The sequence below is a fragment of the Cetorhinus maximus genome, chromosome 15 (genome assembly GCF_964194155.1).
Source record: "Cetorhinus maximus chromosome 15, sCetMax3.hap1.1, whole genome shotgun sequence".
NCBI lineage: Eukaryota > Metazoa > Chordata > Chondrichthyes > Lamniformes > Cetorhinidae > Cetorhinus > Cetorhinus maximus.
The window spans coordinates 22802398-22829782 of NC_135893.1; the positions used below are offsets into that span (position 1 = coordinate 22802398).

The 27385-nt window shown below is 42.2% G+C and overlaps 1 protein-coding gene across 1 annotated transcript in view; it reads left to right on the forward strand.

Annotated features, from left to right (window-relative positions):
- The window catches only part of ano11 (anoctamin 11), a 46900-nt gene extending 27390 nt beyond the window's left edge, over nt 1–19510 (forward strand). Inside the window, exons 15-23 of the mRNA XM_078558091.1 lie at nt 4923–5034; nt 7419–7473; nt 8278–8375; nt 9622–9758; nt 11313–11518; nt 12859–13001; nt 13925–14015; nt 14486–14620; nt 16250–19510. Coding sequence (XP_078414217.1) covers nt 4923–5034; nt 7419–7473; nt 8278–8375; nt 9622–9758; nt 11313–11518; nt 12859–13001; nt 13925–14015; nt 14486–14620; nt 16250–16276 — 1004 coding nt within the window. The 3' untranslated portion in view covers nt 16277–19510. The remainder of the gene's footprint in view (nt 1–4922; nt 5035–7418; nt 7474–8277; nt 8376–9621; nt 9759–11312; nt 11519–12858; nt 13002–13924; nt 14016–14485; nt 14621–16249) is intronic.
- The last annotated feature ends 7875 nt before the right edge of the window (nt 19511–27385 follow it).

Below are 27385 nucleotides of genomic sequence, written 5' to 3' on the forward strand. Positions count from 1 at the left end.
GTTAGCTGCCACTACGTTGCAGGGTGTTGGACACCATAGGTCTTAATGAAGCCTTCGTTGTCTTAAATGCATTGTATGTATTTATTAACTACAAGAACTATGTACATATATATACAGTATAGGATTCAAGCTAAGAGCTGTCTCCATGCTTGTGCACACGGCTCTGTCCAACACTAGAATGTGATCTGATCACATTCTGGCATACTGAGTGCTGCAATATAAATATGGTTTGCTACTCTAATATAGCAGGTTATCTGATTTCCTGTTTAGTCAGCAGCAATGCTCAATCATTCTCAAGTTAGAGTTAGGGGACATTTTGAGCAGCAAGCACAGACTGACTTCAACATGTACAGCCTGGCCCTCTGCAAACATACTAATGTTGCACATTTGACACTTGTGCAAATTCAACTGCTCTCTGACCTTTTTAACCACTTGTGAAAGTTTAATGTGTGCCAAATTATTTCAGTTTTGATTCCACCAGTTCCATCCTTGGGATTTCCCAAAAATCAGGGCTGTAGTTCTCATATTAGTGCAGTTTAAACTAATGATCTGTTCGATTGGGAACTGGTTACTGTCATCCAAGGGTCTGGCACATATAGAGTTAGTGTGGGACTGAGTACAGTACCGCCCACACAATGATGTAAGAGAACACATAACCTGCACCTAGAGGTTAGTCTGGTGTTGGACAGAGCTGTGTGCACAAGCAAGCATGGAGATAGCTCTTAGTTTGAATCCTATACTATATATATATATATATATATATATATATATATATATATATATATATATGTGTACATAGTTCTTGTAGTTAATAAATGCATACAGTTAACCTATTTAAGAATCAGGCTGAAGTTTGGCTTCTGTGACAGAAGGGATCTCAGGAGAAGGACGAGATGGATCATCCATCTAGCATTTCTGGCCTAAAATGGTTGCAAACATTGCACCTTTGTCTTTTGTACTCATGTGCTAGGTTCCCCCATTACTGAGGACAGGGGTGTTCATGGAGCTGCCTCCTCCTGTTAGTTGTTTAATAGTCCCTCATTCATGACCAGATGTGGCAGGACTGCAGAGCTTTGATCTAATCCATTGGTTGTGGGACCACTTAGCTGTTTTCTGCTGTTTAGCATGCATGTAAGTCCAGTTGCATAACCATTTATATAGACCATCAGCCCATTTAATTCACTCCACAAAATGGCTGAGCACAATAGATACAGCAAAGGCTATAGGTCAAACAACATCCTGACTGTAGTACTGAAGACCTGTGCTCTGGAACTAGCTGTGTCTCTAGCCAAGTTGTTCCAGTGCAGCTACATCACTAGCATCTACCAGCCAAAATGGAAAATTGCCCAGTTTTGCCCTGTCCATAAAAAGTAGGACAGTTCCAATATGGTCAATTACTGCCCCACCAGTCTACTCAATTATCAGCAAAGTGACAGAAGTTGTCTTTGACAGTGCTATCAAGTGGCACTTACTCACCAATAACCTGCTCACCAAAGTTTGGTTTGTGTTCTGCACTTGATCCCAGACCTCATTACAGCCTTGGTTCAAATGTGGGCAAAAGAGCGGTGTTCCAGAGGTGAGATATAAGAGTGACTGCACTTGACATCAAGGCAGCATTTGGTCAGTGTGACATCAATGAGATATATTAAAATTGAAGTCATTGGGAATCAGAGAAAACTATCTGCTGGCTGGAGTCATATCTAGTACAATAGAAGATGGCTGTGGTTGTTGGAGGCCAATCATTTCAGTCCCAGAACATTGCTGCAGGAGTTCCTTGGTGCAGTGCCCTAGGCCCAACCATCTTCAGCTGCTTCATCAATAACCTTCATCTCCAACAAAAGGTCAGAAGTGGAGATGTTCCATGATGATTGCTCAGTGTTCAATTCCATTTGCAACTCCTCGGGTACTGAAGCAGTACATGTCCACATTGTTACTATCCCCATAGAGACTGATAATTTTTAAGAAGGTATATGAATTTCCTAGCAACTGACATCACATGACAAGATTTCACATTTTAAGACTTTTATTGTAACAAACAAACTAAAATCAAATTCAACTAAACATTACTTGGTAGGCAACTAATTTCTAAACTACAGAAAAGGTACTTCACCCATTAACCAATTAACCCAACTGAAAACTACACGCTGCGTTTTTTATGTTACACCATACTCTCAGCAAAAATGTAGCCTTGTAGATAAAATCCCAAACTCTGCCCAGCTTTCCAACAGGATCCCTTCTTCCAGCCACACCAGGGTGAGTCTGCTAGTATCCTTTTAAAAGTCCCTTCACTCAATCTCCTGAGTGCCACTGAACAGGTTCCCAGCGGCAAGGCACGCTCTGGCGACTCCAAGACTCATCTCTTTAAACAGGGAATCTGTTCTCACCATTCTGCTTGGTGGTTAACATAAAAACAGTCTTTCCCTCTGTTTGGCATAGCAGCAGCTGTTTTCAGTCTTCCTCTCCAGGTCCCCCTCAGCCTGTCTGTGAGTCTGTGTCCAAAAAGACCAGCTGCTCCTCTTTTTGTCACGAGATGTGAAAACTGGCACTTGAGTTTCTATGAGTTTTGATCTGGGCCTTTGTCTCCATGACAACCAAATCACATGGGTCCATAAACCAGACACAGTTCATTATAATTTCCATTCCCAATTTTGGACATTCTGTTTTACCTTAAATTAAAAGAGACGGTTTAAGATATAACCATCTTAAAAAGTCTTGCATTCCTTTCAATATGCAGCAAAGTCTGGACAGTATTCAGGCTTGGGCTGATAAGTGACGAATAACATTTGTGCTACACAAGTGCCAGGCAATGACCATCTCCAACAAGAGAGAGTTTAAGAACTTTCCCTTGACATTCAACAGCAATACCATCACTGAAACCCCACCATCAACATCCTGGAGGTTACCATTGACCAGGAACATAATTGGACCAGCCATTTAAATACTTGTGGCTACAAGAGCAGGTCAGAGGCGGGGTGTTCTGTAGCAAGTGACTCACCTCATGACTCCCCTGATCCTTTCCCCCACCTACAAGGCACAAGTCAGGAGAGTGATGAAATACTCTCTGCTTGCCTGGATGAATGCAGCTCCAACAACATTCAAGAAACCCAATAACCTTCAGAACATAACAGCCACTTAATTGGCACCCCATTCATTTTTTTAAAAATGTATTCGTTCACGGGATGTGGGTGTCGCTGGCTAGGCCAGCATTTTTTGCCCATCCCTAATTGCCCTTGAGAAGGTAGTGGTGAGCTGCTGCCTTGAACTGCTGCAGTTGATGTGGCGTAGGTACACCTGCAGTGCTGTTAGGATGGGCGTTCCAGGATTTTGACCCAGTGACAGTGAAGGAACAGTGATATAGTTCCAAGTCAGGGTGGTGTTTGGCTTGCAGGGGAACTTGCAGGTGATGGTGTTCTCATGTGTCTGCTGCCCTTGTTCTTCTGGGTGGTAGAGATTGCGGGTTTGGAAGGTGCTGCCGAAGGAGCCTTGGTGAGTTGCTGCAGTGCTTCTTATAGATGGTAAACACTGTTGCCACTGTGCATCAGTAGTGGATGGGGTGCCAATCAAACGAGCTACTTTGTCCTGGATAGTGTCGAGCTTCCTGAGTGTTGTTGGAGCTGCGCTGATCCAGTCAAGTGAAGAGTATTCCATCACACTCCTGACTTGTGCCTTGTAGATGGTGGACAGGTTTTGGGGAGTCTGGAGGTGAGTTACGTCTGCAGAATTCCCACTCTCTGACCTGCTGTTGTTAGCCACACTATTTAAATGGCTGGTCCATTTCAATTTCTGGTCAATGGTAATGCCCAGGATGTTGTTGGTTGGGGGATTCAGTTGTGGTAATGCCATGAATATCAAGAGGTGATGGTTGGATTCTCTCTTGTTGGAAATGGCCATTGCCTGGCATTTGTGTGGCACTAATGTTACTTGCCACTTATCAGCCCAAGCCTGAATGTTGTCCAAGCCTTGCTGCATATGGGCATGGACTGCTTCAGCATTTTAGGAGTCACGAATGGTGCTGAACATTGTGCGATCATCAGCGAACATCCCTACTTCTGACCTTATGATGGAAGGAAGATCACTGATGAAGCAGCTCAAGATAGTTGGGCCTAGGACACTATCCTGAGGAACTCCTGCAGCAAGGTCTTGGGACTGACATTGAACCACCACAAACATCTGCCTTTGTGCAAAGTATGACTCCAACGAGTGGAGAGTTTTCCCTTGATTCCCATTGATTCCAGTTTTGCTAGGGCTCTTGATGCCACACTGGGCCAAATGCTGCCTTGATGTCAAGAGCAGTTACTGTCACCTCACCACCTGTCTTCAGCTCATTTGTCCATGTTTGAATCAAAGCTGTAATGAGGTCAGGAGCTGAGTGGTTCTGGCAGGACCTAAACTGACCGTCAGTGAGCAGATTATTGCTGAGTAAGTGCCGCTTGATAGAACTGTCTGACACCTTCCATCACTTTGCTGATCATCGAGAGTAGACCAATGGGGCAGTAATTGGCTGGGTTGGATTTTTCCTGCTCTATCGCATTAAGCATTCATTCCTTCCACCACCGGCGCACAGTGGCAGCAGTGTGTATCATCTACACTACAGCTTCTCACCAAGCCGCCTTCGACAGCACCTCCCAAACTTGCCATCTCTGTCCCTGGAAGGACAATGGCAGCAATTCATGGGAACACCATGATTGTCACAAAATCCTGGAAGCTCCTACCTAACCGTGCTGAGTGTATCTTCACTACACAATTGTTGTGGTTCACAAAGGAAAATGATTCACCACCACCTTCTCAAGGTAATTAGGGGTGGGCAATACACACTGGCCTTCGCAGTGACACCCACATTCCATGAACAAATAGAAAAAAGCGCACATGCTCATTTTTGCTCCCAGGCTACATATTGATACTTGCTTTTCTGTCTTGTGCAGAGATGCACCGCACACAGACGCGGTTCGATGACGCTTTCATCTTTAAAGTGTTTGTGTTCCAGTTTGTGAACTTCTATTCTTCTCCATTCTACGTGGCATTTGTCAAAGGCAGGTGGGTCAAAAATGCAAATAAAAATAGTTTTAGAGTTCAAATAAGAAGGCATGGATCCTTGGGAATAATAACTGAGCATGTCACTATATTAAAACTGAAAGTGAGTAATTCCCAGAACAGAGAGACAGATAATATAGATTTGAATATATATACCAGTATCTGAGTCTGACCTCTAGTGAAAACACCTTTGGGGTGCAAGCTTGCATTGATTAATATTTCTGCTTCTCCAAAACTCCATATACCTTATCGTTATATGTCCTTTCTCCATCCTCACTGTATTAATCAATATTCGTCACCCAATCACTTACTATAATTCACTAGTACCTGAAAATGGTGGAATTCCTTATCTCAATCAGTCTTCACTTCCTCCTATAATCTACACAGTTTTAAAACCAAAATTTGGTTTCACCTAATCACTACTCCTCCCAACCTTCGCCTTGGTTTCTCAATACAAAAGGCACCTAAGTTCTCAACAATATCTTTGCCATTCTAATTTTATAGCCACCCTATATAATGGTTTTGGATATATGAGATCACGGGCTGGATTTTTACTGGCCACAGGGTGGTGGGCTTGGAGTTGAGCCATCAGGAAAATAGCAGGGGAGCTGTGTTGGGATGGCTCCCCAATGCATTCTTGCTGCAGGGGAAGTTTCCCTTCACTGAAGGGAGGTGGGCAGCCAATTAAAAAAATTAAGCTCTCAATTTGGGGCAGTTTGGTGGGCCTGCTGACATTTTGCTGGCTGTGGAAATGGACCCTGCTGCGTTGGGAGGCCACCACTTCAGTTGAGATTGGCCTCCCTGTGGCAGGCTGGGGGACCATCAGAACTCCATTTCCCAAGGAATGGGCCACCACAGCAAAGGCTGCAATTGTAGCCAAACACTGCCAATGGAAGGGTTTCCCCTCCGCTCTGAGGGTCCTGCACGCTTGGCCCTCTGAATTTTTATTGTATGCCTCCATTTAGAGGCACCCTAGAGGCCTCCTATCTGTCTCAGCAGTCCCACCTCTCCCATTGGGGCTGCCAAGCCTCTGGTTGCCGGCCCTGTGATTAGGCTGGCAGTATCAGGAGCCTGCCCGCTGTCCTAATTGAACCATGATCAATTAGGAGACTGCCTCTGGAGAAATAGCTGCCCAGGTCTGGCTCCCAGCATTTGATCCCAATGTCGGGATCCTGAGGCTGGTGGGAAAATCATGCTCCACTTCTTCCCCACAGCATCTCCTTGAATCTATACAGTCAGGCTTCCACTCCAATTGACCTACTAAAAGAGCTGTAATCAATCTCTCAAGTTATATCCTCTGTCAATGTGGTGCACTTATTGAGGAACAGCATCTTGTCTTTCGGCTAAGCACTCTATAGCCTTCTGGACTCAACATTGCGTTCAACAATTTTAGATTGTAACCTCTGCCCCCATTTTGTTTCCTTTTTCTTTGCTGGTTTTGGCTTTTCACTCATTTCTCTCCCATTTTTTTCTATCGTACAGCAGTTGTTCATAATTCTGCCACTTATACCTCCTCCGGTCACACCTTTTGTTTCTTAGCTTGTCCCATTGCCACTCTTTTGACCTTGCACCATAAACCAATTTATCATTTTACCCCCCCTGCCTTCTACCTTATCTCAAACCTTTCTTTTTGTTCTTTTTCCTAGCCGCCCCCTTCACTTGCTTAAAATCTGCTGCATCTCTAACTTTTCACACTTCTAATGAAAGACAGAATCACAGAATTGTTATGGTGTTGAAGGAGGCTATCTGGCCTATCGTGTCTGCACCGGCTCTCTGAGCATTTTAACTTAGTGCCAATCTCCTGCCTTTTCCCCGTAATCCTGCACGTTGTTTCTATTTAAATAATCAACCAACACCTTTTTGAATGCCTCAATTGAACTCATTTCCACCACACTTCGAGGCAGTGCATTCCAAACCCTATCTACTCGCTGTACATCGACCTGAAACATTAACTCTGTCTCTCTCCATAGGTGCTGTTTGATCGGCTGAGCATTTTCTGCTTTCTATTTCAATTATTTCAGTGCTCCCCTGGCCAGTCTCCCACCCTCCATCGTCCTTCAGCTCATATAAAACTCTGCTGCCTGTATCCTATATTATACCAAGTCCTATCCACATGTCACACCAGTCCTTGCTGATATACAATAGCTCCCAGTCCCCCAAATCTCTACTTTAAAATTCTTATCCTCATGTTTAAATCACTTCATGATCTCACTCCTCCATATCCTTATCACCTCCTCCACCCTTACAACTTAGCAATGTTGTTACCTGATTACATCTCTGTGAAGCGCCTTGGGATTTTCTTTTGCAGTAAATGCACTTTATGAATGGAAGTTGTGACTGAATATGTAATGTTCCTTTTAAAAAAATTCTTGTTTGCTTTTCCTAAGGTTTGTGGGTTACCCAGGAAATTATGGAAAGCTGTTTGGGATGAGGAATGAGGATGTAAGTACCAGACCATCTGGATAGGACCATTTATTTTCCCCTAATTCCCTCCTTTTTCTGAGGTAGTGACTGTGTTCCGTAGGAAGAGAGAGACACATGCTCGCAGTCCAGGATCATACTTTTTAGACTCTTTCCTATTCCTCCATGTTAGATGACCACCTCAGTGTTCCATATACTGGGCTGAAAAGACTGCCCTGTTTTTGTCACTGACGTACGATCACACCTGACACATTAAGCCGTCTCTTCTTTGTCAAAGACTATATTTCCCACATTTTCAGCTTTACTTCAACATTTTCAATATTTCCCCCTTGCATTTTGTAGACGAGACTAGTTTGAAAGCGTAAGGGAGACTAGAACAGGCCTGTCTCCAGAAAGCACACTGGATCCCTTGACATTGAGAACAGGGAGAAATGATGCATTATGTATGCATCTCAAACAGCCGGAAGGTGATTCTGAAACAACTAGAAAGTAATGTGGGTTGGCGGGGGAGTGGACAGCTTTCACCAGAGCATTGAGTGAGGAGATTTGTATCTTTCCCTAAGCACTCAATCCCCAGGGTAAAGCATGGTCTCCTCTCTTCAAGATGCAAGTAGTGAAGCTTCCAGGTGATGCTGCTTTTTGTTCTTGCTATTTATTTATTGAGAAAATAATTGTGGAATTGGCTCATTATTATTTGACCTGTCTTGGTTGCTCCATGCCCCTGCTCCTCACCTCTCTCTCTCTTCTACTTGCCCTGCTGTAATATTTCATCCTGACAGAGACTGCAGTGTTTGTGAATTGACTTGTCCTGTTTGATTCTGTCAGTGTGGCTCAGGAGGATGTCTGATTGAACTTGCTCAGCAACTTTTCATCATCATGGTGGGGAAACAGATAATCAGCAACATTGAGGAGTTCGTCATTCCGTGAGTAGAGATTTCCAGTTCCTTAACGCACTCAACATCAGACCAGGACTAACTGAGAGGACATTGGGAAATTCTGTATCCTGTGTGCCATTGGACAAATTGTTATCTCTGCTGTTACCCAATGCAGACAGGAAAAATTAGGCAGAGTAACATGGGGGAGTTGTGGTGGATGAGTAGATGGGGAGAAGCTTGAAATTCAGTTGAAACAAAGCTGGGATTTAAAAAGATCAGGAGTCTGAAAAATTTAGACTTTTTCTAAGTATTCCTGTTTGACATGCATGGTTTTCTTTTTGTTATTCTTTCGTGGAATGTGGGTGTCACTGACAAGGCCAGCATTTGTTGCCCATCCTTAGCTGCCCTTGAACTGAGTGGCTTGCTAGGCCATTTCAGAGGGCAGTTAAGAGGCAGCCGCATTACTGTAGGCCACACCAAGTAAAGATGGCAGATTTCTTTTCCTTTCCTTTAGTGAACCAGATGGGTTTTTACAACAGTCGATGATAGCTTTCATGGTCGCAATTACGGAGACTAGCTTTTTAAAAATATAGTCCAGATTTATCAATTGAATTTAACTTCCACCAGTTGCTGTAGTGGGATTTGAACCTGTGTCCTTAGAATTAGCAATCTCTGGATTGCTGGCTGAGTTGCCACCCTCCCTCTCATGATGACTAGTGTTTCACATGCTTGGCATGGATATTGGCCTCAAAAGTATGACTAGTGGTTGGGTCTATTTTAAACACAGAAATAATGGATCTGCTGTGATGGCTAGAGAACATTGAAACTGTGCTTCTAATATCTAGACAAGTCAGGACATGTTCTAAAGCATTTATTAGTCTTTAGGAAGAAACATTATCCAGCCTAGTCATGGAGGCTGTTGGTGATCTGGCAATGATGTATTTTAGTCATGGGGCAAAAAACTGTGACATTCTGGTGATGGAGGTCATGGGCCTGTTGCAGCCAATTCAAACCCACCAATGATGTAGCATTTAGTAACCCATAATCTCAGCCTATCTTCATGTTGTTAGGAGGGACAGCGCAGATGACTCAATTCGAGTCATAGTGTCATTTACACCACGGAAAGAGCCATTCGGCTCATTAAGTCCACGCCAGCTCTCTGTGGAGCAACCCAGTCAGCCCCATTCCCCTGCTCGATCCCCAGAAACCTGCACGTTTATTTCCTTCAAGTGCCCGTCCAATTTCCTTTTGAAAGCATTGATTGTTTCCACTTGTCGTTGCATGCATTTGTCAGGAAGCTAAAGGCCTGGTGGCAGAAACGGAAACTGGCCATTATCAGGGGCTCCCAAATCTGTCAGGAGCCCAAGCGATGGGAGGATGACAATGAACTCATCCCGTGTGAGGGGTTGTTTGAGGAGTATCTGGAAATGGGTGAGTGATTAGGGCAAGCCTTTTATCTCTTTGAGTGTGCATATCTTAATGGAATTATTATACAACTATATAAATATAAAGAAAATATACACATTCTTTTACCTAGAGTATTACAGCTACAATTTTAATTTAATCGGATGTACAGTATTTGGTAAATACCTTTGAAACAGCATAGAAGCGATATCCAGAAGTGGTAACACTCAATGAAAGTGATAGTGATCCAATAATGGTGATATTCAGTCTCTCCCAGTGATAATGATATCCAGTATTGTCCAGTCAAAATAATAACCAGTGACAACTAGTGATGTCCAGTGATATCTGTTGGTAGCTAGTTATGTCCAGCTAGCCAATAATAGTCAACAATATAAAGTAATAGCCATTAATATCAAATGATATCCAATGATGGGGATAATCAAATATCCAGTCTTAACCAGTACAATAAATGATTTAGCACAGAGTCGCATTCTGTAAAAGATTCAGCAAACTTCTACACTTACACTCGGTGTTTCAATTTGCCCCCTATATATTCCAATGTCCTATATAAATACCTGGAGAGAATGAAAGTGGGACTTTCTGAATGGATCTGAACGATAACAAATCAATTGCCATAATAACCAGAGAGTAACTCACTTCCTGATACCTCAAAGCCTGTCCACCACCTACAAGTTGCCTGGATGAGTGCAGCTCCTACAACACTCAAGAAGCTTGACACCATCCAGGACAAAGCAGCCTGCTTGATTGGCACCCTTTCCATAAACATTCACTTCCTCCACCACCGACACACAATGGCAGCATTGTGTACCATCCAAAAGATGTACTGCAGGAACTCACCAAGGCTCCTTAGACAGCACCTTCCAAACCCACAACCCTGACCATCTAGAAGGACAAGGGCAGCAGGCAGATGGGAACACCACCACCTGGAAGTTCCCCTCCAAGCCACTCACCATCCTGACTTGGACATATATCAGCGTTCTTTTATTGTCACTGGGTCAAAATCCTAGAACTCAGCACTGTGGGTGTACCCTATACCACTTGGACTGCAGCGGTTCAAGAAGGCAGCTCACCACCACCTTCTCAAGGGCAAATAGGGGTGGGCAATAAGTGCTGGCCTAGCCAGTGATGTCCACATTCCATGAATGAATGAAAAAGAAATGATAATCAGTGATGTCCAGCTGATTTTCCCTGATATCAGGTGGTATGCAATAATGTGCTGTGCTATTCTGGATAGCAAGCTACATGTTCAGGAGTTAAGATGACATTATCATCTTGGGGGAGAATGTTGTCCAGCTTATGATCATCCAGATCTCAAGTATGTTGTGTTACTCTGCGTAGCACACTGTAAAACAGGTGATGGTTTGATTGTCCTGGTGAAAATAATGACGATGTGAATGGGATGTGATTAAAATAAAAATGGTGCAAAAATTTACTTTACTAGCACATGCAACAGCACACCATCTCAGTGATGCACAATGAATGTCAGGGAGGTGAAAAGGATGGCAGTAACACAAAGTGATCGGAGGATCCTGATACTCTATCTGCTCTTCCTCTTGCCAGTCCTGCAATTTGGTTTCATCACTATCTTTGTGGCTGCCTTTCCACTGGCTCCTCTTTTTGCTTTGCTCAACAACTGGGTGGAGATTCGACTGGATGCTCAGAAGTTTGTGTGTGATTACCGGAGGCCAGTGGCTGTACGCGCTCAGAACATCGGGGTCTGGTTTAACATCCTTGAAGCATTATCCCACCTCTCAGTCATTATTAATGTGAGTAATCAAACAGTCTGTATTGGTTAACCCAGTATGCATCATTGGTTTTCAACTCCTGCCCTTTGCCAATTTTCTTCCCTTTTCTCCTGAAGGAGTCATTGTTGCTGGGGTACATTTCTATGAACTTACTGCCCTCTGATACCTCACCCTAGTGGACATTTTTTATCACCTTAGGCGGTGAGTTTGGCAGGGGATTTCACTGTGGGCATGCCCAAACCTGTCCTCCTTCAATGTGCGCAAAAGTATTTCCAAACAGAGTTAAAAAGGAAGAATGACTTGCATTTCTATAGCACCTCTCATGACCTTCAGACATCCCAAAGCCCTTTACATCTAATGAAATTCTTTTGGAATGTAGTTACTGTTGTAATGTAGGAAAGGCAATAGCCAATTTGCACATAGCAAGCTCCCACAAACAGCAATGTGATAATTGGTTTTAGTGATGTTGGTGGAGGGATAAATATTGGCCGGGACACAGAGGAGAGTTCTCCTGCTCCTCTTCAAAATAGTGCTGTGGAATCTTTTTCATCTATCAGAGAGGGCAGACAGGGTCTCAGTTTAATATCTCACCCAAAAGATGACAATGCAGCACTCCCTCAATACTGTTCTCGAGTGTCAGCCTAGATTTTGTGCTCAAGGCTCTGAAGTGGGACTTGAATCCACAACCTTCTGATTCGGATGAGAGTGCCACCAATGGAGCCATGGCTGGATAATAATCGGGAACAGGAGCTGTGTTTAATTTCAGGACTGACCAGGGATTAATAGTGGGATTCTCTTGGTTTGTATGACTCACTGCCTTAACAGGTAAGCCATGAGGAGCACTATAAGTGAAGCTAGAGACATTGATGGGACCCAGCAACTTTAACACTAGAGTTTGTAATGTGACCTTAAATTTCTTTATAACAAATACATTTACACTTTTGCTATAAACAAGAGAAAATCCCCTCCCTCAAAGCACTGGCAGGACTAGTGAAGTGAGGAACATTCATGTTACTGTCCAAGTGGCAGCATTAACAAGACTGAGAGTATTAATGCTAGAGACTGATTAATATGTATGCTTACTAATTTGAGTAACCGTAGAAACTGTTTAGTGGAATTAGTCACGGTATGCGTATAATGTTAGAGACCATCATGTTGGTAAAGGATCTCAAAGCTGACCAACTTAAGGTGGAACATTTCAGATACTTTGGAAAAATCTGCCTTCTGCTGTCTGTATGCTCTGCAATCCTGGCTTGTGTATGTGCCTGTATATGTCTGTTGTTCTGTCTGGTGTGCAGTATGTGACGTTTTCCTCTTCTACCATTTATTCCTGTCTGAGTTCCATTCCTTTTCTACTTCAGGGTTTCCTGATTGCTTTCACGTCTGAATTCCTGCCCCGCCTGCTCTATGCGTACAACCGCAATATGAATCTGGATGGATACGTGAACTTTACATTAGCATATGCTCCCCACAGTTATGTGCAAAGCAACCACACCATATGCAGGTGAGACCAACTTGGGATACCCTAGTGTTACTGATAGGACAGAAAGTAAGGTGGGTTTCTTCCAAAATCCAGTGGTGTACAAGCTTTTGCAGTTTACAGTGACCTGTGTCTTGGAGGCTGGGGGCTGGATTGTCCTCAAGCCACCCTAGGATTGTCAGAGTGAGACATCTGCCCATTGCACCAACCCTGGCAAGCCGCCAGGCTAGTTTCCTGGATCGGAGGTAAGTCCCTCTTTTTGTGGCACTGGTAAAAGCAGGTGTGTGCCAGCACTGTGGATCTACCTATACCACATGGACTGCAGCGGTTCAAGAAGGCAGCATACCACCACCACCTAAGGGCAATTAGGGATGGCCAATAAATGCTGCCTTAGCCAGTGACACCACATCCCATGAACAGCTAAAAAAAAAATTGGAGTAGTGTGTGCAGTTTTGGACTATGTGATTTAGGACGGAAGTTCGGGGCAGTAGAGAGGGCACAACAGAGATTCACTAGGATGTTGCCTAGGATGAGGAAATACAAAAATGAAAGACTCTTTTCATTAAAGCAATGGAGATTAAAGGTAATTTGACTGAGATGTTTAAAGTTTTGACGGGAAGGAATAGAGTAGATATGTTTCCAATGATTAAAGTGTCTGGAACATTAGAACATAGACATAAGATGTAATGTTTTAGGAGGAAAGAGGGCAGGAGGAACCTTGTTACTTAATGGAATACACCATCAGAATGAGCGATTGATGCAGAGACCATGTTAACATTCAAGAACAGGTTAGGTGGGTAGTTGAGGTAAAGGGAAGTGAAGAATTGAGGAGTATTTGGAACAGTGGGGTTAAGACTATACCTGTGTGGAGTATGAGCACAATGGACAGCTTGGGTCAAATCGCCTGTTATTGTGTTGTAATTTCTAATTTGTTCTATCTAATGTAGGTATAAAGCATTCCGTGACCCAGATGGAAATCTGACACTGTTCTACTGGAAGCTGCTGGCTATCCGACTTGGATTCATCATTGCCTTTGAGGTAAAGCAGTAGTAATTTTGGTAAAAGAAGCATTTATTTGTGTTCAGTAGCTGCAGTCTTATCCTTTTGCCCAGTGGACCTGTTGGTCCCTTTATGTATGTCTCGGTCATGATGTAGTCATCTCATTACAGACCAGTGCACCTCGGTTACTATTCTGAAATGCTGTGGGTTGAAAGTATTGAATAAAATAATTCTACATTGAGCCCAGAGTGTTCCTAGCAAACCTGAAATATACCTCTGATTGTTAATTGAAAAAAGTCCCCTGTGTATGGATCATATGATGCTGCCCCTTCCTAGTTGACACTCCTCAGATGCCCTTCCCTTGAAGGCTATGCTTGGATACTTCTCCACAGTGTGCTTTCCTTCTGATTAGTACTTCCTGGTCTCCCCTAAGCCTACTGGACTCTGTTGCTTCTGGTGCAGGATTGGTGCAGTTTATGTCATTGAGTCGCTATGCTTTGGTTCCGCAGCATGTGGTGTTTTTCGTTCTCCGTGTTATTGACTGGATGGTACCGGATATTCCAGAATCTCTTGAAGTGAAAATGAAGCGGGAGCGGTATCTAGCGAAGCAGGCATTAGGAGATAATCAGGATGTTTATCTGTCGGTGAGTCAGCATTCAGTTTCTCCAGGTTTGTAGGGATAGAGCCGCAAACTAGAGGCAGAAAACAATCAGATAAAGGTGTTTACCTCAAACAAATGACCATAGTAAAAGACAACAAACTACTTGATATGATTCACAGCATATGGCCAATAAATGGTGCACACAAGAGGAAGTGGATCCAGCAGCATCTCCATTGGCACAAGTATCCATAATACATAATATTAACAATTTGGTTCTCACAGTAAACAAGCAAGAATTCTGCATCTCCCTCATTAAGTGTGTTTGCAACCAGTGGATCCTAGAGTTCATCTAGGATTTGTATCATATATCTCGATTAGGGGGAGATCCATGGGGTGGGGATGGAGGGGCAATTGATGGTATTAATTTAAGAGGCTGAGGACTTTTAGAAAAATAAATTGAAAGCTGCCTGAAGGCTTAAAACTGCTAAATCAATAAAATCATAATATCCCCACACCTGTTCCAGATAGGGTTTTTAAAATTCTTTCATGGAATGTGAGTGTCGCTGGCAAGGCAGCAATTGTTGTCCGTCCCTAATTGCAATTGAGAAGTTCTTCACTGCCCTTTAACCCTCATGAACAGTGGCGGGATTGCACTGCCTTGTTGGCGAGTTTAAAATGAGATCCTAAAATGACTTTAGAATCTCGGTTTCCATGGAATAATGAGGTTCCTGTCAGTTTCTAGCTGGAAGCGCTAGCCATCTAAATTGTGGCACCCTGCAGACCTTGGGCAGGGAGCTGGCCATGAGTTGATATTACAATTTTTGTCTTACTGCCCTGCTCATGCTGTTAAACGAGTGGTAGAGAGGTGAAAATTACCCTTTGGGTGGGAGAGGACAGGGGTCAGGCTTTAGTCTCACATACTGAGCAGATTAGCAGGTGCAGAAATGTTATGAATGGAGGGCCAATGAATAGACACTTGGAAAGTGCAGTTTTAATTGAATTGTGGGAAGCATTACTTCCAGGTGCAGACACAGAAGGAAGTGGGGTTGGGAGGGCGATGTGGGTGCGGAGCAATACAAGGATACAATTTTAAAGCGGTCGGGTTCATGGGATCTTAAAATGTTCAAAATTTGCATCCCGATCCCCCAACAGCCCACGTCCAGTTTTAACAGGGGCAGGCAACCAACATACCTGCAGGAAACAGGATAGCAATTTAAATACTATAATGAGGCTGCGTGCATTATATTACAACCACCATTTTAAATATTATAATCCTGGCTGACTGAGTTTCCGGGCCTCTGAAAACCTGACAGCTAAAGGGAGGTGAGGATTGCTGGATACAGAAGGTAAATGCCTTCCCCTTAACTGCTGGTTTACCACTGACATCTCTGGCCTCCTCTGTGAGGCCCCTGACCTTGCCCCTCTGTATGAGATACAATAAGGGACAGTGTATTGAGTCTTAATTTTGACACAGTGAGAAGGCAGGGAAGAAGAGGCGTATGGAAGAGGGCATTTTACAGCTTGAGGAACAATGAAGGTAAATTTGGATAGGCAATGGCCATATTAATATGGATAAAACAGATTAACAGGAATAACAAACTGTCCTCACCTCCTGCCAGATTCACTGTCCTTTCAAGCACTCGCTCTAATTTCACTGATTATATCTCCACAGGAAGTGTTATATCCTGCAGCGCTGTAAGCCAACAAGTGGCAGCTTGGCCCCATCCTGGGGGAAGGAGCTCACTGGCTGAACTGCCTGTTATACAGCCAGCCAAAGTGTTCCCACAGTGGTAGGTGATGTGGGGATGAAGTCGCAGGATGATGGTGTTGATTCGCTTGGACAAGTCAATGCTTTTGGTTTGGTGTCTGCTGCAGATGTGACATGTTATACCCTAACCAGCTGCCTGTGCATGGCTGTGCAGCGTCTCTATTTTACTGACGGATAAAAGGATCAGGCTTGACCCCCTCCTCCTCCTTCCCCTCCAAAAGATTGCAAATACTCCTGTTTCATCTGCAGATTAGATAGTCTGATTTTACCCTTTCCCTGACACAGTGGCTCTCCCTCTTTACTGTCCTGAACTTGTTCAGGTCGAGGCTGATGTGCTGTCCTTTTGTATTATCCTTGATGAGTAAGCGATGCCACCCACAACCAATGATGACTCCAACTTGACTCAGTGACAGCATTGCCTCAAATGTGTAACATTTTTTTGCCAATACATCCTTAAACCTTTGAGGCCTGAGCAGAACCAGAAATGTCTTAGTCATTGAATCCCAGGAAGAATGGAGATCCTCAAAGACCCAAGCCATGTCAACAATTACAGTAAAGTGAGCAACCAGGCTGTGTCTTAGAGCTGGTCAGACACAGTGAGGACACAGCCTTCCATCCCAACAACAAAAAGACTCCAATTCAGAACACTCTAAATCCCACTGTCTAATTCCCTCTTCTAACAGCCCTGCTCCAGAATAGACACATGTAGACATTAAGGGTTTTAACACGTTCTTGGACCGTGCACAAGTGCAAGTGAAAGTACTGCCGACTGCTTGAACTGTACTGAGAACGTTTTTGTTCAGCAGTAAGCCTTGTTTGAGTCTTGCTAGGCAGTATCTACAAGTCAAGCAAGAAAACAGCACAGCTTTGCCCCTCTTGGAAGCATGACAACAGGAAGACCAAACTATTCAAATATATATCACTGCTACTTTGCCTTATTACTGTGCATCAATCACAAATGTAGAAGCGTTGTTCAATAAAGAATGTGGACCTAAACAATGCTGCATGATTTGTGTAATCTGATCCTGGTCCTCGCTGCATTTTTCTTGGTAGACATGCACATACTTAGTTAGTAATGATGTGTAATCTAAAACATGCCTGTAAAACTTGCTGTTTGGCTCCCACACCTCTACCCTCCAGCTATTGCAACCTTTCTTGTGTCCCTCTTTATTTTATCAAACCTACTACAGTCAGTGCTCATTTGAACTTTCCTCTTTTGTTTCTACTGTGCTGTAAATTTTCAGTCTGACACGCATTTCCTTCTCCTTTGCTGTGTTGAAATTGGGACACACTGTACCATCTTTTATTTTATTCTTTCACAGGATGTAGGCATCACTGGCTAGGCCAATATTTATTGCCCATTTCAAATTGCCCTTGAGAAGGCGGTGGTGAGCCGCCGCCTTGAACTACTGCAGTCCATGTGGCATGGTACACCCAGAGTGCAGTTAGGGAGGGAGATCCAGGATTTTGATCCAGCGACAGTGAAGGAACGATGATATAGTTCCAAGTCAGGATTGTGTATGATTTGGAGTGGAACTTGCAGGTGATGGTGTTCCCATGCATATTTGAAATATTTATACATCTACTCATACATGTACATTGGAATATACATGTAACACTAACAATTTGTATTTATATAGTACCTTTAATGTAATAAAACATCCCAAGATGCTGAACAGGAGTGTCCCAAAGCAAAATATGACACTGGGCCACACAAGGCGATATTAATGAAGATGGCCAAGAGCTTTTTCAAAGAAGTAGGTTTTAAAGAGTGTCTTAAAGGAGGAGAGAGAGATGAGGAAAGACAGAAAGGCTTAGGGAGAGAATTTAGGGCCAAGGTGCAGCCACCAACAGTGGAGTGATTATAATATCTCATGGCTCAATATCAAATTTTGTTTGACAATTGCTCCTGTTTAGGGCGTAGTGACATGTTACTATGATAATGGTGCTATATAGATGCCAGTTGTTCTAGGGGTGCAGGTTTTTACATGGTGCCTTATCAGATCCTCAGGATATCCCAAAGCACTTCACAACCAATTAACTGCTTTTGAAATCCAGTCACTATTGTGTTTTTAGGAAAATGCAGCAACGTAGGGCCCATAAATAACAAGTAAAATGAAGGCCAGTTAAACTGTTTTGTGGTGGAGGGTGAAGGAGGAATGTTAACCTGGACACCAGGTGAACTTTCTGGACTTCTTTGTATAGTGGTGTGAGATCTTTTGCACCCAACTGAACCACTGGCAGATAGGACTTTTGTTTAGCGTTCTATCTAGATGCAACCCTCAGTACTGCACTGAAGTGTTAGGCTAACCTTTGTGTGCAGGTGCTGGAGTGGAGCTTGAACCAGTCATCCTCTGCCTCAGCAATGTGAGTGCTTCCAATTCACCTAAACTGTCACATTCCCAGTAATGTCAGTCCAACGACTGGGACAAAGAGAGACTGCTGATAGAAAGACATAGATACAATAACCCCCTGTTTTCTGAGATGCTGTTGAACGAGTGGAAATGGTGGTTGTTTCTGCTAAAAAATATGTTCCTGTCAAGCTGAGATCCCCCTAACCTGTGATGCAAACCACAAATACCTCTTCCAGTCTGGTACACCGTGTAATGCTCGTGGTGTGGCCTGCCCTGTGCTGGAGGAAACAAACACCAAATGGGTGACCACTGCTGTGAACATTTCTGTTCTGTCAGCCTTCATCTAGACCTCTTTGTAGCCAAACCCCTTCTCTCCATTCCTGTTCTGACCTTCACATCATCAGCCTCAACATTGCTCCACCAAGCCTAACTTGAATTTGAGGATCATTATACAACAGGCTATTTTGCATGATTTATGTATCCTTTAAGGAAAAAGGCAGCTAATTATTTCAGTCATTTGGACAGAAGCCTAAGGATAAAGCTTTTGCTTAAATCACGTGTGAATAAATTGTCCTCCAACTGTCCTGCGAAAAGGCCACTGAGATATTTAGATACGGTTCTGTTGTCTCTTTAATCTAGCCGCAGTTGTTGGTACCTTTTGTTCTGAAACTTGCATTTAAATTGCTACAAATCACACAATGCATAAAACACTCCCTGCTAAACTGTATCTGCTGTAAATTTGAAGTATTTAGATTGCAGGTGCAGACTGGTCTGGATATATACTCGTATATTTTGATTGAATAAACTGGTTCATACCAACAGTTTGTTTGAAGTCTTGTTCTTTTGAATTAATTTATTTGAGATTTGTTGTCTATTTGTACCGCACTTCTAGGTTTTTTGGATCATGGAGAAGAATTATAGGTCCAACAGTGTTCATACATCGTTGGGCAACACACTTTATTCTGTAACTCTCCCTGTTTTTTGGCCTGGTATGCATCAGTGCAGATGTTCTGAGAATACACCTGTTATATTTTTGTCTTGTTTTGCCTTTTTTATTCAAGGTATTTCTGCATTTCAGTTTGCTATCATAAGTAGCAGTTTCTTTGAATGAAAAAGTCAGGTTTCTTTTTCTTCACCTGTGGTCCTTTGGACTATTACAGGTGTATAGATGGGACACATGCACACACATTACTTGCACCACCCGCAACTTTGAGACAATTACATTTGCCTAAAGTCTCAGTAAAATTCTTCACATTAACTCTATATTTTTATTCCTTCAGCAATTGGTTCTGTCTTGCACCTCTGTGGGATTCTCAATCATCTTCAAAAACTGCAGGATAGTTCTACACTAGACCTCATCAAGGCCTTTTAATGTCAAATAGGTTTATTAAATGAATAAATGGATAATAACAAAAACACACCATCTATTTCCAACGATTGTTATATTTTTCAAGCTTCTAATTTGTGGAAAATAATAAATGGTTCACCTAGTGCTAAAAACATGACTGTGTTTATTTTTTATTCAGATCCTTTCCGCACTAATTTTGGGAGTCATCTGTCTTATCCCAGTAGTGGTTCCAGTCCACAATTTTACCTCAAAGCTCCCAATCAAACTCAATGATTTGAGAAAAGCTAGCCTATAAATTTCCTGGAAATGTTATCTGGAGCTAAGGAGAATCTGAATAATTGACCAATCCTCGGTTTGGAATCAATAGTGCAGCATGTTTGTATTTGAATTGAGTGACTCAACTTCTTGAAGTAAGCTGCTTGGTAACTAATTGAGCAATAGTTTGCAACATTGGATTGAGATAATGGTCACATTCTTAGATTGAAGTTTTTTTCATCTTTAATGTACCATATTATAATTTTTAAAAGCTGAGTTTTACATTCCTCTTCATTTCTGTCATGTGCAAAGCTGAGCTATTTTACACTTGTGTTGTCAGACACAATGTTGGCATTTTTAATATTTAAACGTGGAGTTTTAATTAATGGTAGGGGTCTCTAGCCCTCCTAATGGATATTAGAAATTCATTGATAATTGAGTGTCCTCAAATTTCTGTCTCATATGTGAGATACAGCAATATTCTCAGTATTAGAATGAAGACAAGCACAATATAAGGAACAAAATAAACATAATTTAGGTTCATTCACTGTGAAAAGGTTAAACCCAGATAGCCAGCCAGGCTAAAAGCAAAATACTGCGGATGCTGGAAATCTGAAACAGAAGCAAAAATTCCTGGAAAAACCCAGCAGGTCTGACAGCATCTGTGGAGAGAAAGACAGAATTAACATTTCAAGTCCAGATGACTCTTCTTCAGAACTAAAGAGAAGTAGAAATGTGGTGAAATATATACTGTTTAAGGTGGGGTGGGGGGGTTGGGACAGATGAAGCTGGATAGAAAATATGCAAAAGGCACCAGCATTTAGAAGCAAGTACCACTCAAATAGTTTTTTTTTCAAGAACGAAGCTCTTTTCCCCTTGGTGGAGGGATCAATAACTAGGGGGCATAGATTTAAGGTAAGGGGCAGGAGGTTTAGAGGGGATGTGAGGAAGAATTTTTTCACCCAGATGGTGGTGGGAATCTGGAACTTACCACCTGAAAGGGTGTAGAGGCAGAAATCCTCTTAACATTTAAGAAGTATTTGGATGTGCACTTGCGATGCCATGGTGTACAAGGCTATGGGCCTAGTGCTGGAAAATGGGATTAGAATAGGTACTTGTTTGACCGGTGCAGACTCGATGGGCCGAAGGGCCTTGTTCTGTGCTGTAGACCTCTATGACCCTATGGAATAAATATCACGTTTGTACCTGTGGGTTTTTAGTACTGCTACAGTGACTCCGTGAGTGTATGTGACCTATTTATGTGTAAATTCATCTCCAAATACCATTGGCGAGGAAAAAGAAACCTGACTTTTTCATTGAGCTGTTACTTGCCAAGACACCAAGATATAACTTGCTGAACAGGTACATTAGCACTTGGAGATGGAATCTCGTTTCTTTTGTAAGTTTTAAACTTTGTAACATGTTGCAGGTTTTTCTGCTTTTTGTACATTGTCTAGGTTGATATGTTGGACCATTCATTGGTCAAATTGTCCTCTGAGGTGACAGGACAATGCTGTAAACATCTCCTATTTGCAAATAGAATGATCCACTGAAGCAAAAATGTGGATGGGTAGAATATAGCATGATCAATAAGTTGCACTATGTACAATTTTGTTAGCTATTTAATAGAGTCTGTATCCATCAGTCCCTAAGATAAAAGCGAAATACTGTGGATGCTGGAAATCTGAAACAAAAACAGAAAATGCTGGAAAAACTCAGCAGGTCTGACAGTATCTGTGGAGAGAGAAACAGAGTTAACGTTTTGAGTCCGTATGACCCTTTTTCAGAGCTCTGATAGTTGAGCTGATAGTCCAGATAAAAATGCAATTAAGTTGGCGTACTTGGATTTTCAGAATGTGTCCAAAAGGTGTCTAATACAAAAATTCAGGTGTATTATGCAAGGGGGGATGTAGCAACATGGATAGAAATGTTGTTCGACAGAAAGCAAAGAATTGGGATAAATGGGTGTTCCTTAAATTGGAGATGGGTTTGAAATGGCGTACACTCTGGGTGAGTCCCTGATCCCTTTTGTTCTTGACATATCAACCATTTGGACTTGGGTGTAAAGATCAAGATACTGAAATTTGCTGATGACACAGCAAAAAGTGAAGGTTTTGGTAAAAAATGAGGAGGACGGTTACAGACTTCAAGCTAGCTGAGTGGAAAATGTAATATAATCCAGAAAAGTGTGAGATAATGAAATTTGAAAGGGAAAACAAGGAATGGGAGTTTACACTGAAGGAGCTGGTCGGATGAAAAAATGGGGTACAAAAACAGAATTCCTTGAAAGCAAGTTTTGTTAACAGTGTCAGCTGTGGCTCAGTTGCTAGCATACTTGCCCCTGAGTTATAGGATTCTGGGTTCAAGTCCCCTGACTACTTGAACACAAAAACCAAGGTTAACACTCCAGTGTATTATTGAGGAATGCTGCACCATTGGAGGTTCTGTCTTTCAGATGAGATATTAAACTGAGGCATCACCTGCCTGTGTGGATGGAAAAAATCACATGACACTATTTTGAAGAACAGGGGGGTTATTCCGGGTGTCCTGGTCAATATTTATCCCTCAATCAACTTCACAAAAACATTATTTGCTCGATATTACATTGCTTTTAGTGGGAGCTTGTTGTGCAGAAATTGGCTGTTGTGTTTCCTACATTACAACTGTCACCACACTTCAAAAGTACTTCATTGGCTGAAAAAGCGCTTTGAGATGTCCAGTGGTCATGAAAAGTGCTAAATAATTGCAAATTTTTCTTTCTAACTAAAGCCATAATAAGGCCCATAGCATTTTGAGTTTTATATATAGCAGCATTGAGTACAAGAGCAAAGAGATACAAATAAATTTCTGTCGTCTTTGGCTTCCCATTATAGAAGAAACGTAGAGCCATAAAGTGCATACTGCATAGGTTCACTAATTAGTCCCAGGAATGAGGAAAATATAGTTATCAGGAGAGACTTGATTTACTGGAACTGTTTCCACTGGAGCAGAGAATGCCAGGAGGAGATTTAGTAGAGTTGTTTTAATATTATGAAGGATTTTATAACAGTGACTAGGGAAAGACTATATTTCCCTTGTTTGGAGTGTGATGAGTTATCAATTTCAAATTGCCACAGAGAGGTTTGAGCATGGAGGGGGAGGTGCTGGCATAGTGGTATTGTTACTGGACTAGTATTCCAGACATCCATGGTAATGCTCTGGTTCTTGGGTTCAAATCCCACCACAGCAGATAATGAAATTTGAATTCAATAAAAATCTGGAATTAGAAGTCTGATGATGATGTGAAACCATTGCCAATTGTCATAAAAACCCAGGAAATCTGCTGTTCTGGCCTGGCCTACATGTGACTCCAGACCATAGAAAAGTTACAGCACAGAAGGAGGCCATTCAGCCCATCTTGTCCATGCCAGCCTGAGGACACCCAGGTGCCCTTTCAAATCCCACCTTCCTGCAGATCCAGGTACTTTTTAAAACAGTTTAAAGTTTCTGCCTTTACCACCAACTTGGACAGCGAATTCCAGACACCCACTACCCTCTGCATAAAAAAGTTCCTCCTCATGTTCCCCCTACACCTTATGCCACTTATCTTGAATCTATGTCCCCTGGTTCTAGAATTCTCCATCAAGGGAGACAATTTTATCCTGTCCACTCTATCTATTCCCCTCATAATTTTGTACACCTCAATCAAGTCACCTCTCAGCCTTCTTTGTTCCAAGGAAAATAACCCCAACCTATCCAATCTCTCCTCGTAGCTACACTTTTCTGGCAACATTCTTGTAAACCTACAGCAATATGATTGACTCTTAAAATGTCCTTTGAACAAGGGCAGTTAAGGATAGGCAATAAATGTTGGCCTAGCCAGCAATACCCACAATGTGTGAGTGAATAAAAAAAAAAGAATGAAAAAGAAAGTAGTTGACTTAGAGACCATTGCATTATTTAAAGGAAGAATAGATACATATTTGAAGTAGAGGAGCATGTTAAGAACTCATTTTCAATAATTATATGTGTTTTAAAAAATTGGAAGACATTGGAATTAGGACACTTTCTTAGGAACTGACCTGGAGTTTTTAAAAAAGGGTTATAAGTTCACCTTGGATTGTGAGCAACCTGCCTTATCCAAAAAATCACATGACTTCAGCTATATGTCCAGCAAGGCACTTGAGGAAGTGAGAGCTATTTGGTTATTTGAACTTTAATTACTTTCATTGCTGGAGAGGAAAAAAACTACTTTTTTTTTAAAGAAGGCAGAGGCCCTAGATTTTCTGGAAATCACCCCAACAGAAATGAGTTTTATATTTTGAACTTGTTTTTTGAACTCAGTTTCTGGGGAATAAGCCGAGAAGGAAGACTGCCCTAACTCACTCTCTCCCTGCCTTGCCTGAAACATAGTGTAGTTATCATTACCCAGCCAGGAACCCTCATATTGTATCATGTCTATCCTATCATGTCTATATTTGGAAACCTGAAGAACTGAGACGAGAGGTCCCGAGGATTAATCTGGCTCTGTTCTCCTCCACGTCAGAGCTCCTTTGGAAAGAGTGTCCAGACAGCTGCTGTGCAATCAGCCTCCACACGTAGGAACACTGGATTGACAATGTCAAAACCCTTTGAGCTTTATCCTTTTCCATAAAGTTTTCTGATTGGTCAACCTCTGCAGAGACCCTATTTGTTTTGTGTGTGTGTGTTGGAGATTTTGAAAGGGGTAAATCGTTACATTTCCAGATTACAAGTTGTATGTTAACCAGTTTTGCAACTTGTTTTTTTAAAAAAAGTTTTGTTTCATAATAAATCAATTAATCTGAGTTTGCTGAAAGGAGCCTGGTTAAACTATCTTTTATTCTGGGTCGAACAGTAGCGAAAGTAAACATTTGGCCATTTTGGTGAGTGAATTTAACACTTACATTTATGGTGCGGCCTGTGGAGTTGTGGGGCTAGAGAAATTGCGTGCTCCTCCCATCCCGGTCGTAAGTGCTATGAGAAGAGAGCATCGCAGTGGAACTAGTTTTGAATTGCTTTAACAAAGAATCATCGATGAGCTGAATGGCCTTGGTTTGTGTTGTAAACTTCTATGGTTCAATGCTGCTGGGGCACTTTGTTGATACATGACCCTACATATTCAAAAAATGGGCTATGTTTTTGGAAGTCTAGTGCCGCAAGCAACACACTAGACACAAAAAGCAATCCTATGTGGGATGCACAGCATTAAAGTAGCATTTCAAATCTTGTTTAAAGATAGCCCTTAACCTGATTAATTCTTCATTAAAGCTCTCTGCCCTCTGAAACAGTCAAACCATTTTCCAAACAGTAACTTTGGTCTAGGAAACCATTTTTGAGTTTCATTGTCCCCACTTTCAAGGCACACAAACACTTACATGGGCAAATTTTAGAGTGTGTGCTACTGGCAAGGAGATTTGTCCATTGGCCACGCATATCAGGAAATTGCAGGTGTCTAGTCCATGATTTTTCATCCATTGCAAGATTTCATCCTTAAAAAAGAACAGCAGCTTTGCTGACTGACAAGTATCAGGCTGCTGGTGAGCGCTCATGAGTGTGAGCTTGCTAGTGTGTGTTTCCCAATGTTTGAATGTACTGGTGAACGCTGCCAGTGAGAGTGTTCACCAGTATGTGAAGGCCCAGGTGAGTATTGTATGGCAGAGGTTCTCAAACCCTTTTGATTGTAGAGCCCTTTTCTGGATTAATGATCATGAAATCTGTAAGATACAATATGTAATACAAATAATATGAAAGTATGTTTTAATAATCCTTTTAAGAAAACAAGTATTTGCTTATGATCAGTGAGATGGGTGTGCCTGATTCTCATTGTAAAGTCTGTCTATCCTTGGTGTGAGGTTGACACTCGTAAATTATCTTCCTCTTCCAGACAAGACCTGAGCTTGTATTTTAGCGTCTTTTCTTTAAGTATGCAGTACCCAAATATTAAAAATAAAACACCCCTCTCTTGAACTTAACAGTCACTCACACCAGCCTCAGAAACTGCAAGCCTATCTGGTGATCTTCATGCCAATGTTGGGGCTCCAACATGTGCACCCCCCTCATGGGTGAGACAGGCTGCACTGCAGATGTGGTGACCGCACTCTGCTCCCACCTTCCAGCTTACACCAAGTCCGTCTGCTGCCATCTTTCATTCACCTACTCCCGATTATGTTGTCCTCATTGTCCACCTGTAAGGCTAGCCCCGCTTGGTCCAGGAAATAAAGTTGGAGCGCTGACCATGTGGAAAGCCTCTGGATTGCCAGAGGTCCATAAACTCCAGCTTGGGAACCACCATTGTACCCAGAGATTCTGAGTTTACCAGTATTTTGAAGACTCGGTGAGAGTGTCAGGGCCCAGTTGATTGTTATATAGTGTCTGAGAATCTGGGAGAATGTTGTATATTGTGTGAAGTTCCAGGTCATGTTGTATTGTGTTTGATGGTCCAGGCAGTGCTGTATAGTGTGTGAGGGTCTGGGTTGTTAAGCTTCAATAGCTGTTTGGCAATAAAGACCGAGACTAAGACTGACTCCTTTGGATAGAGTTTTATTTCTGGTGTATAAAACTCTCCACTGAGAGAACCTGTCTCACCTGTCAACCCTTTGTGCAACCAAATGGGTACTTAGGTTGTTAACTAATAATTAGTAATTGAATTCCTTTAACTGTTTCCTTCCCCAACAGATTTCCCTCGTCTTAAAAGAAAGTAACCTTTAAGTTTATATAATCACCAAAAAAAAACATTTTTTTTAATTCAATAAATTCACCTTAATCCCCCTCCTTAAAAAAAGAACATGTATAGATATGTCCACTCAAAAAGAATATTCCTTTTTGTCTTCTTAAAGAAAGACATCCCTCTGAGGATCTCCCAATAACTTTTTGGAGCTCACTCCTCTTCATGAAGCAGTTGGACAATTGGTGGCTGCTATCAATCCATTTGATCTTGGCAATCTCCTTATTCTCAAGCATCTGTTTTAAGCTTGCAATATCAATTCACAATCACTTTTCGTTAACGCACTTTGTAGGGTGAACATTTTCCCAAAGTGACTTATTGTCTATAAGATATTAGATGGGTACCATTTCCGAATACCC